The 14,661-nt window shown below is 36.9% G+C and overlaps 1 protein-coding gene across 4 annotated transcripts in view; it reads left to right on the top strand.

Moving 5' to 3' along the window:
• UBR5 (ubiquitin protein ligase E3 component n-recognin 5) overlaps positions 1 to 14,661 on the top strand; it is a 137,576-nt gene that overhangs the window by 38,638 nt on the left and 84,277 nt on the right. For all 4 annotated transcript variants that reach the window (XM_047842410.1, XM_047842411.1, XM_047842409.1 and 1 more), the window contains exons 2-5: positions 3,031 to 3,075; positions 3,677 to 3,758; positions 4,259 to 4,335; positions 5,210 to 5,329. In XM_047842410.1, the coding sequence (XP_047698366.1) occupies positions 3,031 to 3,075; positions 3,677 to 3,758; positions 4,259 to 4,335; positions 5,210 to 5,329 (324 nt within the window). The remainder of the gene's footprint in view (positions 1 to 3,030; positions 3,076 to 3,676; positions 3,759 to 4,258; positions 4,336 to 5,209; positions 5,330 to 14,661) is intronic.

Here is a 14,661-nt window from a genome sequence, read left to right as displayed (position 1 = left end):
TTAACCTACTGAGCCAGGCACCCCAATACTCCTTTTTTGTTTGTTTGTAGATTTCTTTGTCATGATTATCTGGGATTTATGCTTAGGGGACCAATTTAATACTAGTAACAGTCTTGATATTTGCAAGAATGATAAATTTTTTGTAAATTTTGGGGTTAAATTTAAGAAATTAAAAAAACTTGATACTTGGGGAAACAGCCTAAATGTCCATGTAAAATCAGTTTGTATATGAAAGTTTCAGATGGGTTAGATGCAATTGAATATGACAGTAGGTGCTATTCTCATGTAAACTGTATGTATGTATTCCCCACTGATATATGTATTTGCTTTTCATTCTTAAGAATTCCAGGACTGAAAAGAACCACATTTTCCCTTACAGGGTGAGAACATGAAACCTGACAGACTCAAATGAGCCCTATCAGTAGTAGATGAGCTGGGAGTAAGTCCCAGATTTCTTGCTATCCAGTAGGCATTGTTTCCAGTACAGATGGTGTACATTTCAGATGTGGTGAGGAGTCCACGGTGATTTTTAAGATTAGAAAATTAGTAGTAACCAGCCCCTCAGTGGCCTGAAATTTGCTGTTGAGTTCTTGACTTAGTACTTTTAGCGTTTTTATGTTCTCAAAGCTTATTTAGTGTTATAAGTACTGTGTACATGGAATAATATTTGGAGCCGTGAAATATGCCGTGAAAGCGGCATTTAATTTTTAAAATCAGTTATTCCGCAGTTTGAAAAGACTTTGATAAATTTTATCTGCCCCAACTCCTCTCTCTCCTCCACAACTGTGTACTTTGTGAAAGGTGTCCATTCAGTGTTGGTTGAAGAAAAAGGAATGGGGTTGAAATGGGTTTACTTGTATGCAGGAAAACACATACCTTCTCAAAGTGTCACTACTGTTCTGTTTAGGAAGTAAAACCTTTCTTAGCCTTTTCCCTCCAACTCTGCCCCTTTGCTCCAGGGGTTCTGAAAGAGCCTTCCAGTTTATTTTATCCCCATTTTCTAGTTGGTCTTCTCTCAGAGCTCATGAATCCCATAATGCTTTACTCTTAAGGTATTTTATCTTTTCTTGGAACATAGAAGAAGCATGCCTTGTAAATGAGCAAACTGGGATTTGGTGAAAAGGCTTGACTTGACTGGACAAGGAAAACACATTTTGTTAATGAAAGTAAATGCAACGGTAGGCAACAAAAATGAAAATGTATTTTCTTTGAGGCCAATTCACACATGGTCAAGTGCTGTTCTTTGGGAGTGAGAATAAAGTCACCAGTGAGTGGGAGAGAAGTTAAGTATGGCATCGTCTGAAAGTAATTCTTGCTTAGGAGTGAGATTCAGAATTGGAAAGTAACTGTATATATGTTAGTGTTTGAAAGATGTTCCTCAGCATTAAACAGAGAATAGAATTTATAGGATAAAGTAAAGTGGAGAAACAGCTGGGTCCTACTAGAATCTCTTACTGACATATTATTTGCCCATATAATATGGTTTGTGGCAGCTTTTTAATCCTGAACTGGCTTTAAGCTATGATGTATTTTTGGAGTATGTATACCACTCTCACCTGTCAGTACAAATTATTGAAATTTGAAGTTGTGTATTTTTGTCACTTGTTAGAATGCAAAATTCATGGAGTTTCTTAATGTTTTAATTTTTTTCTATTGCTTTCTAAAATTGTTTTTAAGAGAATTATTTATGAAAAAGTTTCAAAGACCAAGCAGTTGTTTTGGTTATAGAAGTTGACAAAAGTGCCTAGTTTAAATTAGTATTATAGTATTTTATATTCAAGACTGTTTCTTTGAGAGAAACTGCAAAATCATAATAAGATAACATGAGTTAATGTCTTCTAGTTATTTAGCCCTTTGAGATTTTTCGAAGCATACTTGACACTCTTGGAAATGATGGAGGTGTATGTGCACCCCAGTGTTTATGACATTATCAGCATTAACCAAATTATGGGAAAAACCCAAATGTCCATTGATGAATGGCTAAAGAAGTGGTATATATGTGCAGTGGAGTAATATGCAACCATCAAGAAGAATGAAATCTCGCCATTTGAATGACATGGATGGAGCTACTCAGAGTGTATTATGCTAAGTGAAATGAATCAGTCAGGGAAAGACCAGTACCATATGATTTCACTCATATGTGGAATTTAAGTAACAAAACAGATGAACATGGGGGAAGGGAAACAAAAGGCGGTGGGGAGACAAACCATAAGAGACTCTTAACTATAGAGAACAAACTGAGGGTTGATGGAGGGAGGAGATAGGCGAAATGGGTGATGAGTATTAAGGAGGGCACTTGCTGTAATGAACATTGAGTTTTCGGTGTAAGTGATGAATCACTACATTCTACTCCTGAAACCAGTATTATACTATATATTAACTAAAATTTAAATAATAACTTGAAATATTAAAAAGCAAAAGAAATGGGAGGAGGTGTTATTCGTGTTTTATAGATGACGTGGAGGTTTTAATTTGTACAGTTTTGCATCAGAAGGTCCTTCAGGAACTTGAGACTGTGTCTTAAGTCAGTTAGGCTTTCATGCTTTTTCTGTCCCATTATGTTAAATTCTTAATAGATCTATGCTCCTCCATATTTTCATTCCATGGTATACATGTACAGATATGCAAGAATCTCTTTTGACATATGTAGCACACAGTGTTTAAAAACTGGCTTTCCGTTGGTGTTGCTTCAAGAACCAGCTTTATTGCCACTTTCTGTATTATAAATGCTAGGAGCCTCAGTTTCCTCATCTGTAAAAAGGGATTAATGTTGTTATTTATTGAAGTTGCTAATGGGGCAGTGAGGGAAAGTAGGAATTGTAGGGAAGTGAGGGAATTGTAGAGTTGACTTGTGACTCTTTTCTTGGGACAGAAGTCAAAGACAATATAAAAACATTCTTGCCATAGCAAATTTCTTTGTGTGCTACTATTAGAAATCACCAAATAATGATACGAGTACCTATCAGAACTATTTTTGTTTAAAAATAATTGGTACATGTAGTTTATTCTCCTTCTGTTTTGTTTTTAAAGGTTACGGGAAGTTTCAGAGAAACTGAACAAATACAACTTAAACAGGTAATAGTTTTAAGGTATTTTAAATTTTCTGAAAACGATTTTTCTTAACTAGGAAAAAGAACTCATTTAGGTAGAAGCTACTAAGAATATTGTAAGCTATCAACTTTTATTAATTCGTTTCATTTGAATTATAGGTTCTATTCATACTGATTTTTTTAAAAGTCTGGCGTACCAAGGACATACAGTAACTATGAGGATATCACAATTATTATTTTTCAATATTGCTTTAAGATATGTAAATAATAATTTTTAGAAACAAGTTTTGCCAGCTGTCTTTTCCTTTGGTTAATTGGATAAAAACCAAACAACCAACCAACCCTAGAATGTGTTTGCCATTTAAAAAATTATTTTTCGGGGCGCCTGGGTGGCGCAGTCGGTTAAGCGTCCGACTTCAGCCAGGTCACGATCTCGCGGTCCGTGAGTTCGAGCCCCGCGTCGGGCTCTGGGCTGATGGCTCGGAGCCTGGAGCTTGTTTCCGATTCTGTGTCTCCTTCTCTCTCTGCCCCTCCCCCATTCATGCTCTGTCTCTCTCTGTCCCAAAAATAAATAAACGTTTAAAAAAAAAAATTATTTTTCTTTGTCTTTCTTTTTTATTCCCTAGCCATCCCCCTTTGAATGTATTGGAACAGGCTACTATCAAACAGTGTGTGGTAGGACCAAATCATGCTGCCTTTCTTCTTGAGGTAAATCGTTTACTGTAAGATACAGAAATGAAAAGGAACAGTTAAAATAACAATTGTGCATTATCATGTGTCTTCCTTTTAAGCCAGAAAATTTTCTGTTTTTAAAATAGAAGGTTCTTGCAAGAGTTATTTCAGAGATCACCCAGTTCTATTTCCTTATTGTGTACATTCTCTGGCTCAGAGAAAGCTTAAATGATTTACTACAGCTTGAAACTAGTTAGTAACAGAATGGAGAAGTTCCTGATATCCAGTCATTTACTTACTCTGAATTCTGTTAGATTGGGATACTTTACCTTATTTTTGCTGCTATCCTGATCATGTATGTAACACATACTTGTGCACGTCAGGTGTGAGTGCCTTCTGGAAAGGAGCTTATATGTTGTCTTATGAATTGACAGTGATGGGGACATAATCTGTTTATTGAATAAATTCATATTTTAATACACATTTTTACTTGGGCCATTTCTTCTATTTTTTTTTTTTTTTTTTTTTGCTTTCAGGATGGTAGAGTTTGCAGGATCGGTTTTTCAGTACAGCCAGACAGATTGGAATTAGGCAAACCTGATAATAACGATGGGTAAGACATTATGCCCTTTGCATTTAGTAAGTATTTAGCTCTTAAAAGATATTATATTAAAGCTGTGTTTTGATTCTGATAGCCCTCAAGTTTAAGAAAAAAGCATTGTAGAAAATGAGGGACTTAAAATAGTGAACTGGTTATTTTGTAGTTTGATTTTAATTTTTCTGCAAGTGGTGATTTATAGCTAAAATATTAGCATTAAAAATAGCAGAAGAGTAGATCACTTAACAGAAATTTGTTACCAGAAGAATGATTTATGTATGTGGTAGGTCCCAAGTCAGATCTGTTCTTTGATTGAAATGACTTTTTAGATCTTTTTTTTTTTTTTTTTTTAAGATTTTAAGTAATCTCTACACCTAACGTGGGGTTTGAACTCATGACCCCAAGACTGAGTCGCACGCTGTACCAATTGAGCACTGGCACTCCGTGTTTTTTTCCTTTTTAATATTTCCAAATCCAGTAACTCAATTTGAGATTGACAATGGTGTTTAAAATTGTAGTCTTTATAAATGATGATATATTAAAAGAGTTACTGGATAATGTATGATGAATTTCAGTTGACTGCCTCTAAGGAAAGCATGATTCCTTTAAAAAAATCTAAAGAACAATTCATTTGCAGTTAAGCCATGAAAACACTTTCAACCAGGAGTGAGTGCTGGATTGCCAGGAGCCTGTGATTTGTTAGGCTTGCTCTTTGATGTGAAGTATACATTCCAGGAGGAGCAGTGGGAGAATTTGTGGGGTTGGTATTTGAGCACAGTCACTGCCAGGGTAGTGAGGCTGGGAAACCCAGGCTTGTGCCTAGGCAGTTTGGAACTGTTCTGTAGCTGTTCTACCTCCCATTTTTGTTTTTGTTTTTTCCCCTCCCCAGGTCGAAGTTGAACAGCAACTCGGGAGCAGGGAGGACATCCAGGCCTGGGAGGACAAGTGATTCCCCATGGTTTCTCTCAGGTTCTGAGACTCTGGGCAGGCTGGCAGGCAACACGTTGGGGTAAGTTGTGACCACTTGATGGCCTCCACTGGTCTGGGCCTGCGCTCTGTGAATGCTGTCACTCTGATTGATTGTCTTCAATATTATCCGGCTCTGTAGTGAGGAAACTCCTGAACTCTGGGCAGGCATTCCCATGGGTCTTGGCGAGGCAGTGTGATAAAAATAACCCATGCAGGCTAATTACAATTAACCCAGGCCCTTGACCTTTTAAAAATGTCTAATGTTGAGATGTGTTTATTATATCACTTACCATGTCATTTGTGTTATTTCAGTTTTTCAGTCATGCCGCCTTTGGTCTTACTTGTGCTAACTCTTGGGTAAAAAAATCTACCGTTTATTTCTTTCTAGTTTCCAAATTTGGTAGTTCTTTCTGAATTAATTTAGTGAGGTTTGAAAATCATGTGACTAAACCTGACAGCCTTTAATAAAGGTATTTTCATGTTTTTTATTGATATATTTGACATATAACATTGTATTAGTTTCAGATGTATAACATAGTGATTTGATGTTTATGTATTGTGAAACGATCACCACAATAAGTCTACTTAACATCCATTGCCATACATAGTTACAGATTTTTTTTTCTTGTGATGAGGACTTCTAAGATCTTTGAAATAGGCAATAATACAGTATATTAGCTATAGTCATCATGTTGTACATTACATCTCCATGACTTATGTATTTTATAACTGGAAATTTGTACCTTATTTTTACTTTTTAGATTATTTATAAAATGTATACCTCTTAAACTAGATAATCAACTCTTCCATTTTATCTAAAGTTGATAAGCTGTCAAATTAAAGAAGTCATATACAGATCCCAAGCTAGATGATTTTACTCATTTTATGCCTTGATTCTTGAATAGCTAGATTTTCTGAAATTACCTGATGAATGATTAGATAATGCCAAATCAGTTAGAAAATATGTTCAAAGACTGATCTGTGAAATTATAACTAGAAGCAATTTAAATTGTTTTAAAGTATAGTAAGGGGAGGAGGAAGGTTTGAAGCATTTTAAAAATATTTTGACACTGAAATTCTAGGTAAAGTTAGATTTGAAAATTGAGGGCTCCAAATGCTTGCTTATATATATATATATATATATATATATATATATTTTTTTTTTTTTTTTTTTTTTTTTTTTGCTTTTTTGTTTTTATGCTGAACTAAGTTTATTTTGAGGTGAGAGGAAGGTTATTTATTTGAGTACATCCTTTATTTAGCTCATTCTGTGCTAGAACTACTAATAGGAAATGTAGCTCTGATCTTTACTAAAATATTAAGTATCTCCTTTTAATGGTCCTATGCACATAACCAACAGAACAACAGTATATGAGAAAGAATTTTGAAAATGATATGCAATAGAAGAGATTTTTATTTCATTTGATAAATCTGGAAGAAGTTTGATTACATTTATTTAAGAAAGAATAACTATTATGTATGATACTATGTCAAACTATACCGTATTCTTTAAAAAATTGCTGTGTTTCATTGCAGAGTCAGCAAACTATAGCCTACGGGCTAAATCCATTCCTTCTTGTTTTTATTGAAACACAGGCGTGATTGGTACTTTTACTATCTGTGGCTGCTTTGTGCTAAGATGGCAGAGATGAGTAGTTTTGATAAAGACTTAGGCCCACAAAGCCTAAATGAACTATTTAGTGTTCTGCTCTTTACAGAAAAAGTTGGCTGATCTCTGGTTTAGTTTATGCATTTATATAGTGGCATTTGTTAGCTAATCTGTACTCTGTATTTATTTTTAAATTAAAGTTTTTATTTTGGAATAATTGGGCTTTATTTCTGTTGTTCTTGAAGTGCATCACTGAAATAATTTGACTTTTAAAAAGTTGTAAAAACTTTAACCTAGTCTCCTCAAATGTTATTAACATTTTAAATAACTGTAGTACAGTGTTCAAAACTAAGAAACTAACAGTGATTAGTGTGCTTAATCTACAGAGTTTATTTACATTCCACTAATTGTCCCACTAACACCCTTTCTCTGGTCCACCCGTTCAATTCAGGATCCCATATTGCATTTAGTTGTCACGCTTCTGTAATTTCTTCCAGTCTGAGACAGTTTCTCAATCTCCTTATCTTTCTTGACCCTGATTAGTTTGAAAAATGGTTGGTCCTGTTTTAGAATGTTTGAATTTGTCTATTAACTCATGATTAAATCCAGGTGATGCTCCCCCCCCCACCATAAGCGTAACTTTTTTTTAGAGTGGTTTTCAGGTTTGCAGCAAAAATGAGAGAAAGATAGAGATTTCCCATATATTCCCAGTCTCCACACATGTACAGTCTCTTATTATCAGCATTTTCCACCTGAGCAATCCATTTGTTAAAATTGATGAACCCACATGGGTACATCATTATAACCCAGAGTCCATAGTTCACATTAGATGTTGTACAGTCTGTGGGTTTGGACAAATTTATGACATGTATGTATCCTCCATTATAGTATCAAACAGAGTAATTTCATTTCCTTAAAAATCTTCTGTGCTCTGCCTCCCTTTCTCCCCTCTGACCCCTAGCAATCACTGATCTTTTTATTGTCTCCATTGTTTAGTCTTTCCCAGAATGTCATTCGGTTGGAATCATATGGAATGTAGCCTTTCCAGATTGGCTTCTTTCACTTAGTAATAGGCATTTAAGTTTCCTCCATGTCTTCATATAGCCTGATAGCTTGTTTGTTTTTAGTGCTGAATAATATTCCATTGTCTGGATGCACAGATTATTTGTGCATTCACATACTGAAGGACATCTTGGTTGCTGCCAAGTTTTGGCAATCATGAATAAAACTGTTAATGTTGTGTGCAGGGTTTTGTGTGTGTGTGTGTGTGGGGGGGGTTGGTGGGTATACGCTTTCAACTCCTAAATACCAAGGAACACAATTGCTGGAATATATCTTTTCTTTTTTTTTTAATTTTTTTTTTTAACGTTTATTTATTTTTGAGACAGAGAGAGACAGAGCATGAACAGGGGAGGGGCAGAGAGACAGGGAGACACAGAATCGGAAGCAGGCTCCAGGCTCTGAGCCATCAGCCCAGAGCCCGATGCGGGGTTCGAACTCGCAGACTGCGAGATTGTGACCTGAGCTGAAGTCGGACGCTTAACCGACTGAGCCACCCAGGCGCCCCTGGAATATATCTTAAGAGTATGTTTAGTTTTTTGTTTTTTTGTTTTGGGGAGAGAGCATGTGAAGGTGCGTGCACGAGTAGGGGAGAGGGGCAGAGGAGGAGAGAGAGACAGACAGACACAGGGAGAGCGAGAACCTCAAGTAGGCTCCATGCTCAGCACAGAACTCAACTCAGGGCTGGATCCCATGACCCTGGGATCCCGACCTGAGCTGAAAACAAGTCGGATGCTCAGCCAACTGAGCCACTGAGTATGTTTGGTTTTGTAAAAAACTGACTACTGTTTCCAAAGTGGCTATCCCATTTTGTTTTCCTACCATCAGTGAGTGAGAGTTCTTGTTGCTCCATATCCTCCTCAACAATTGGTATTATGTTGTCAGTGTGCTAGATTTTGGCCATTCTCATAGGTGTATAGTGATATCTCGTTGTAGGTTGCATTTCCTTAGTGATGTACCATGTGGGACATCTTTTTATATGCTCACTTGCTATTTTTTCTGGTGAGGTGTCTCTTGAGGTCTTTGGCCCATTTTCTAATTGGATTGGTTGTTTTTATATTTTTGAGTTTTAAGAATTCTTTGTATAATTTAGATAACAGGCCTTTATAATATGTGTCTTGCAAATATTTTCTCCCAGTCTACAGCTTGTCTTCTCATTCTTTTGACAGTGTCTTTTACAGAGGGTCTTACAGAGTGTCATTGTGTCTTTGGTGTCCTATCTAAAGTCCTTGCCATACCTGAGGTCATCTAGGTTTTCTTTGGTGTTTAGCTTGTAAGAGTTTTATAGTTCTGCAGTTTACGTTTAAGTCTGTGATCCATCTTGAGTTAATTTTTGTGAAGAGTGTTTAAGTCTTGTGTCTAGATTCAGGGTTTTTTTGTTTTTGTTTTTGCATATGGATGTCCATTTGTTCTGACACCATTTGTTGAAGAGACTGTCCTTGCTCCACTGTGTTGCCCTTGCTCCCTTGACCCAAAGATCAGTTGACTGTATTTATGTGGGGGATTGGGGGCGGGGGGGGTGTCTATTTCTAGGCTCTGTATTCTGTTCTTTTGACCTGTTTGTCTCTCTCTTTTTTTTTTTTTTTTTTCCAATAGCACACTATTTGGATTACCCTAGCTTTATGAATCTTGAGGTTAGATATAGTGTCTGTCCTTTAACTTTGTAGTTCTTCAGGGTTGTGTTGGCTATGCTAGGTCTTTTTCCTCTCCACATAAACTTTAGAATTAGTCTGTTGGTATCCACAAAATAATTTGCTGAGGTTTTGATAGGGATTGCAGGTGATGCATTTTTGGCAAGAATGCACAGAAGTAATGATGGGCCTTTCTCGGTGCATCATGTCAGGAGGTGCATGATGTTGATATGTCTCATCTGATGGTAAGGTTACCCCTCATTAGTTAAGGTGGTGTTTGCCAGGTTTCTTAATTATATTAAGTTACTATTTTCCTCTGTGTAATTAATGTGTACTTTGTGGGGAGATCTTGATGACTATGTAACTTGATTTTGGCACAATGATTTTTTGCCTTAATTATTTCTGTGGTGTTGGCCAAATATTTTTTTTTAATTTCCAATTTTTTTTTAAATTTTCATTTGTTTTATATTTACTAATTGGAATTTGACTGTAAAGAATTTTCCTTCCTTGTCCATTTATTTCTTGTTTATTTCTATTTAGTTCTTTATATCATTATGGTCTCATTAACATTTGTTTTATTCTATAGTTTATAATTCATTACTATTGTGTTGCTCAGTTTGTCTTGGATTTAAGTTCTCTTTATAAATAAAACTTGGATATGACCAATTATAGTGGAGTGACTGAAATATAGCAGTGGAATTTCAGGACTTTCCTGATAAAATGTGTGACAAATATAATAATAATAAAGTATAGGATATTTGATCTTGAATGAAACCTCTGTAGATCTACTTCAGAAGAAGATTAGGGCTAATCTTAAGACTTTAAAATGCAGAGAGAAGCAATTTTTGAGTCCTCCATACTTATCCTTGCCCACACTGCTTTGTGCACCCACTCTTTTCTGTCCCTCACTCTCTCATCCAAACACATGCGCAGAATAAACTCTGTGTGAGCTTTCTTTGGCGTTTCATGGGTTGAAGTATTGAGAAATGTCACAGGTATCACAGCATCCACTAAGTCATTGTCAGTCATTTGTTTACCTTTATTTGGTCCTGCAGATGTCCACAAAGCATAATCACTTAAGGGCTAATTGTTTCTGTTTGGCCTCTGAAAATCAGTCTCAGTTTGTTGATGGTGAAATTGTGATCAAGTTATTTTGTAAATTAAATTTTATAGAGTCAAAAATATTTTTCTTCATAATATATTTTTTCTGTGAGTTGTATAATGGGTGTTTTTTCCTCTTTCTGTGTTGATTACAGTGAACTTTAAAGAAGTTTGCAATTTATAACATGTCATAGAGAATCAAGGAAGGCAGAGCTTAAGTCTCCCAGAGGGGATTTTTATCCACAAGTTTACCAAATGCAGTCAAATATGAAAGGGACCATCCCCGTAGACTGTGGCCACCCCTACCCCCTGCCCTTCCTTCAGAGTCCAGTTTTGCTCCCTCTGGGTTGTGAATCAGGGAGTGAATGGACTGTATCTGAGAGCTACATTTGGAAGAGTTGGGGATAGTTGGCTTTTCTTTTTCCATTAACATAGATGGTTGAGAATTGATCATTTATTTTGACCGATCATTCTTAGGAATGCATAGTACACAGAATTTATGGGATTTTTAGTATTTTTCCCTTTGGCCTTTTCACTGTTGGCAGGTGTTTGTGTTAAAGATTTCTCATTCCTCCTGTTTTCTCCCTTTCATAACTAGCAAGATTTATCCTGGGAAATATTTCAAAAATCTCCTATGTAATTTTGTTCAACTCATTTCAGACCAGGATAAGGGTAAGAACACCAAATTTAGTTGGGAAAGAGAGTTAATTGTGCTCAGTAGTAAATTTTAAATGGAGATATTTGTATCTAAAGTCTTTTTATTCTGTTTGATGTCACTGGATATAATAGGTGATAGGTGTAAGCTGCTTTTCATTCATTTGAGCTACTATATTTCCTTTGGAGTCTCATCTGAGTTAGTAATTAGCACTGGATTTGGAATGTAAAAGCCAAGTAGGTCACTGTAATTGTAAATAATAATTGAAGCTGGCTAGGTGGGTAAGATAGTAGGTAAGTAGTAAGACTGCGACAGACTAAGCAAATGCCCCATTTTTAGAGGAGGCAGCTGATCAGCTGATTATTCCCGTAGGAGAATACAGAGTCATTGTTGCCAAATGCAAACTTCTGTGTCCCCTCCAACCTGGTTTTGTTTTGTTTTGTTTTTTGTTTTGTTTTTTTAAAGTAAGCTCTATACCCAGTGTGGGGCTTGAACTCATGACCCTGAGGTTGAGAGTTGCATGCTCCACCGACTGAACCAGCCATGTGCCCCTTACCCCCACCCCTTTTTTTGTCCCAAAGAAAGCTGCAATTCTCTATCCTTATGCGAACATCTTGGCTTAAATATTAGAACTAATTAATATTTTTATGTAAATAAATATATACACAGGGACACACATAACCAATCATATGTATATAGCGTATGTGTGGTGTTTATGTGTGTATAAGCTCTTTTTTAAAGTTTATTTATTTAAAAATTTTGTTCTTTTTTTTTTTATTATTTAAAAAAATTTTTTTTTCAACGTTTATTTATTTTTGGGACAGAGAGAGACAGAGCATGAACGGGGGAGGGGCAGAGAGAGAGGGAGACACAGAATCGGAAACAGGCTCCAGGCTCTGAGCCATCAGCCCAGAGCCCGACGCGGGGCTCGAACTCACGGACCGTGAGATCGTGACCTGGCTGAAGTCGGACGCTTAACCGACTGCGCCACCCAGGCGCCCCCAAAATTTTGTTCTTTAATGTTTATTTTTGAGATAGAGAACAGGGGAGGGGCAGAGAGAGGTGGGGGGGGGGGTGGGACAGAGGATCTGAAGCAGGCTCTGCACTGTCAGCACAGAGCCTGATGCAGGGCTTGAACTCATAAACCACGAGATCATGACCTGAGCTGAAGTCGGATGCTTAATCGACTGAGCCACAGAGGTGTCCCGGAAGTTTATTTATTTATTTTTGAAGGAGTGGGGGAGGAGCAGAGAGAGGGTGGAGACAAAGGATCCAAAGCGGGCTCCATGCTGACAGCAGAGAGCTGGATGCGAGGCTTGGCCCCACAAACCGTGGGTTTTATGTGTATATTTTTAACTAACCAACCAGTTGTAGGGACAAAGCTTGGCCCATGGACTTTGAGTTTGCAAGCTGTGGACTAATTCCTATGGTGTGATCTCCTCAGTTGATTTTGAGTCATTCTGTTACCTTGAGTACTATGTAATGGGATCAGAATTGTAGGATTAATTTTGATGAGCAAAGTATAGGTAGTAGAAACTGGTTTCCCCAGGAGTTTGGAGTTTTTTTTGTTTTGTTTTTGTTTTTGTTCTGGGTTTTTTTTTTTTTTTAATGTTTATTTTTGGAAGAGAGGGAGTAAGAGTGTGAGCGGGGAGAGGCAGAGATAGAGGAAGACAGGATCAGAAGTGGGCTCTGCACTGACAGCAGAGAGCCCCATGGGGGGCTTGAATTCACAAACTATAGGATCATGACCTGAACCAAAGTCAGGTTCAACCAAAGGCTTAACCACCTGAGCCACCCAGATGCCCCAGGGCTTTTGCATTTAGTATTAAACAATATATAGCTTACTAGCTTACTAAAATTATAGATAACAAGAATCGCTCATTCCAGTACTGTCTTTTTTGACCACTGATAAATTTATATTACTGTATGTTTAGTTCAATACATTATTCTCTCTAGATAGCAAATTGATTACAGAAAGGAATGTAAAAGAGCAATTGGAAGTAGGGAGACTCTGGAAGGTTGTTTGGATTCTGATAGAAGAAACCCTGCACAGCAGGTATGAGTGGGAAAACATGGTATCCTCCATGGTAACAGGTTAATGGACAAACCAGAAATACTTTGACAAATGTCTTTCAACACCTCAGTTCAGGGTTTGTGTAGCAGGTTTGTGTTACAAAATGGCAGCCGTTGGTGTTTTGATGGATGAATCCAGCAGTGAACTTGGGTGTTTTAGGTAGGCTGTTACTTTCCACTCTTCCCTGTTATCTTGACTTCATTTATTAATGTAATCTGTCTACCCCTTGTGGAGATTTGAGTTTGTAAGGTCTGCTCAGGAGTAGATGTATACTTCGATAGGGTTATTTTAACCCTTTATATCAGTTACATGATTTACAAATATTTTCTCCCATTTTATATGTTGCCTTTTCACTCTGTTGATTATGTCCTTTGAACCACAAAGGTTTTAGGTTTGATATAGTTATTTTGCCTGTTTTTGTTTTCCGTGCTTGTGATTTTGGTATCATATCTAAGAGATCATTGCCACGTCCAGCATCATGAAGCTTTTCCCCTATATCTTCTCAGAATTTTATAGTTTTAGGTCTTATATTTAGGTCTTTAATCATTTTAAATTAATGTTCCAGGGACGCCTGGATGGCTCAGTTGGTTAAGTGTCCGACTTCGGCTCAGGTCATGATCTCGCAGTTTGTGGGTTCGAGCCCTGCGTTGGGCTCTGTGCTGACAGCTCAGAGCCTGGAGCCTGCTTTGGATTCTGTGTCTCCTTCTCTCTCTCTTCCTCCCCTGCTCACACACACATACACTCTCTCTCTCTTTCTCTCTCTCTCTCTCTCTCTCTCTCTCTCTCTCTCTCTCAAAAATAAGTAAAGATTAAAAAAATTTTTTTAAATAAAAAATAAGTAAATTAATTAATTGTTCCATGTGGTATAACATAAGGGTCCAGTTTCATTCTTTCATTTGTGGATATGTAATTTTCCCTGTGTCATTTGTTGAAGACACTGTCCTTTCCCCATTGAGTGGTTTTGGCACCCTTATCAAAGATCATTTGACCATATGAGGGTTTATTTCTGGGCTCTCTATTCTGTTCCATTGGTCTGTTTGTCTTTATGCCAGTACCATACTGTTTTAATTATGGTAGTTCTGGAATAATGTTTCAAAATCACAAAGTATGTGTTCTCTAGAATTTTGTTTTTCTTCTTTTTCAAATTTGTGTTGGCTCTTGAGAATCTCTCAATGCTTCTACATGAATTTTAGGATGAATTTTTCTATTTTTGTAAAAAATGCCCTTAGCATTTTGATAGGGA

Source organism: Prionailurus viverrinus, chromosome F2, assembly GCF_022837055.1.
Source record: "Prionailurus viverrinus isolate Anna chromosome F2, UM_Priviv_1.0, whole genome shotgun sequence".
NCBI lineage: Eukaryota > Metazoa > Chordata > Mammalia > Carnivora > Felidae > Prionailurus > Prionailurus viverrinus.
This window is presented reverse-complemented; position numbering and strand designations above follow the sequence as displayed.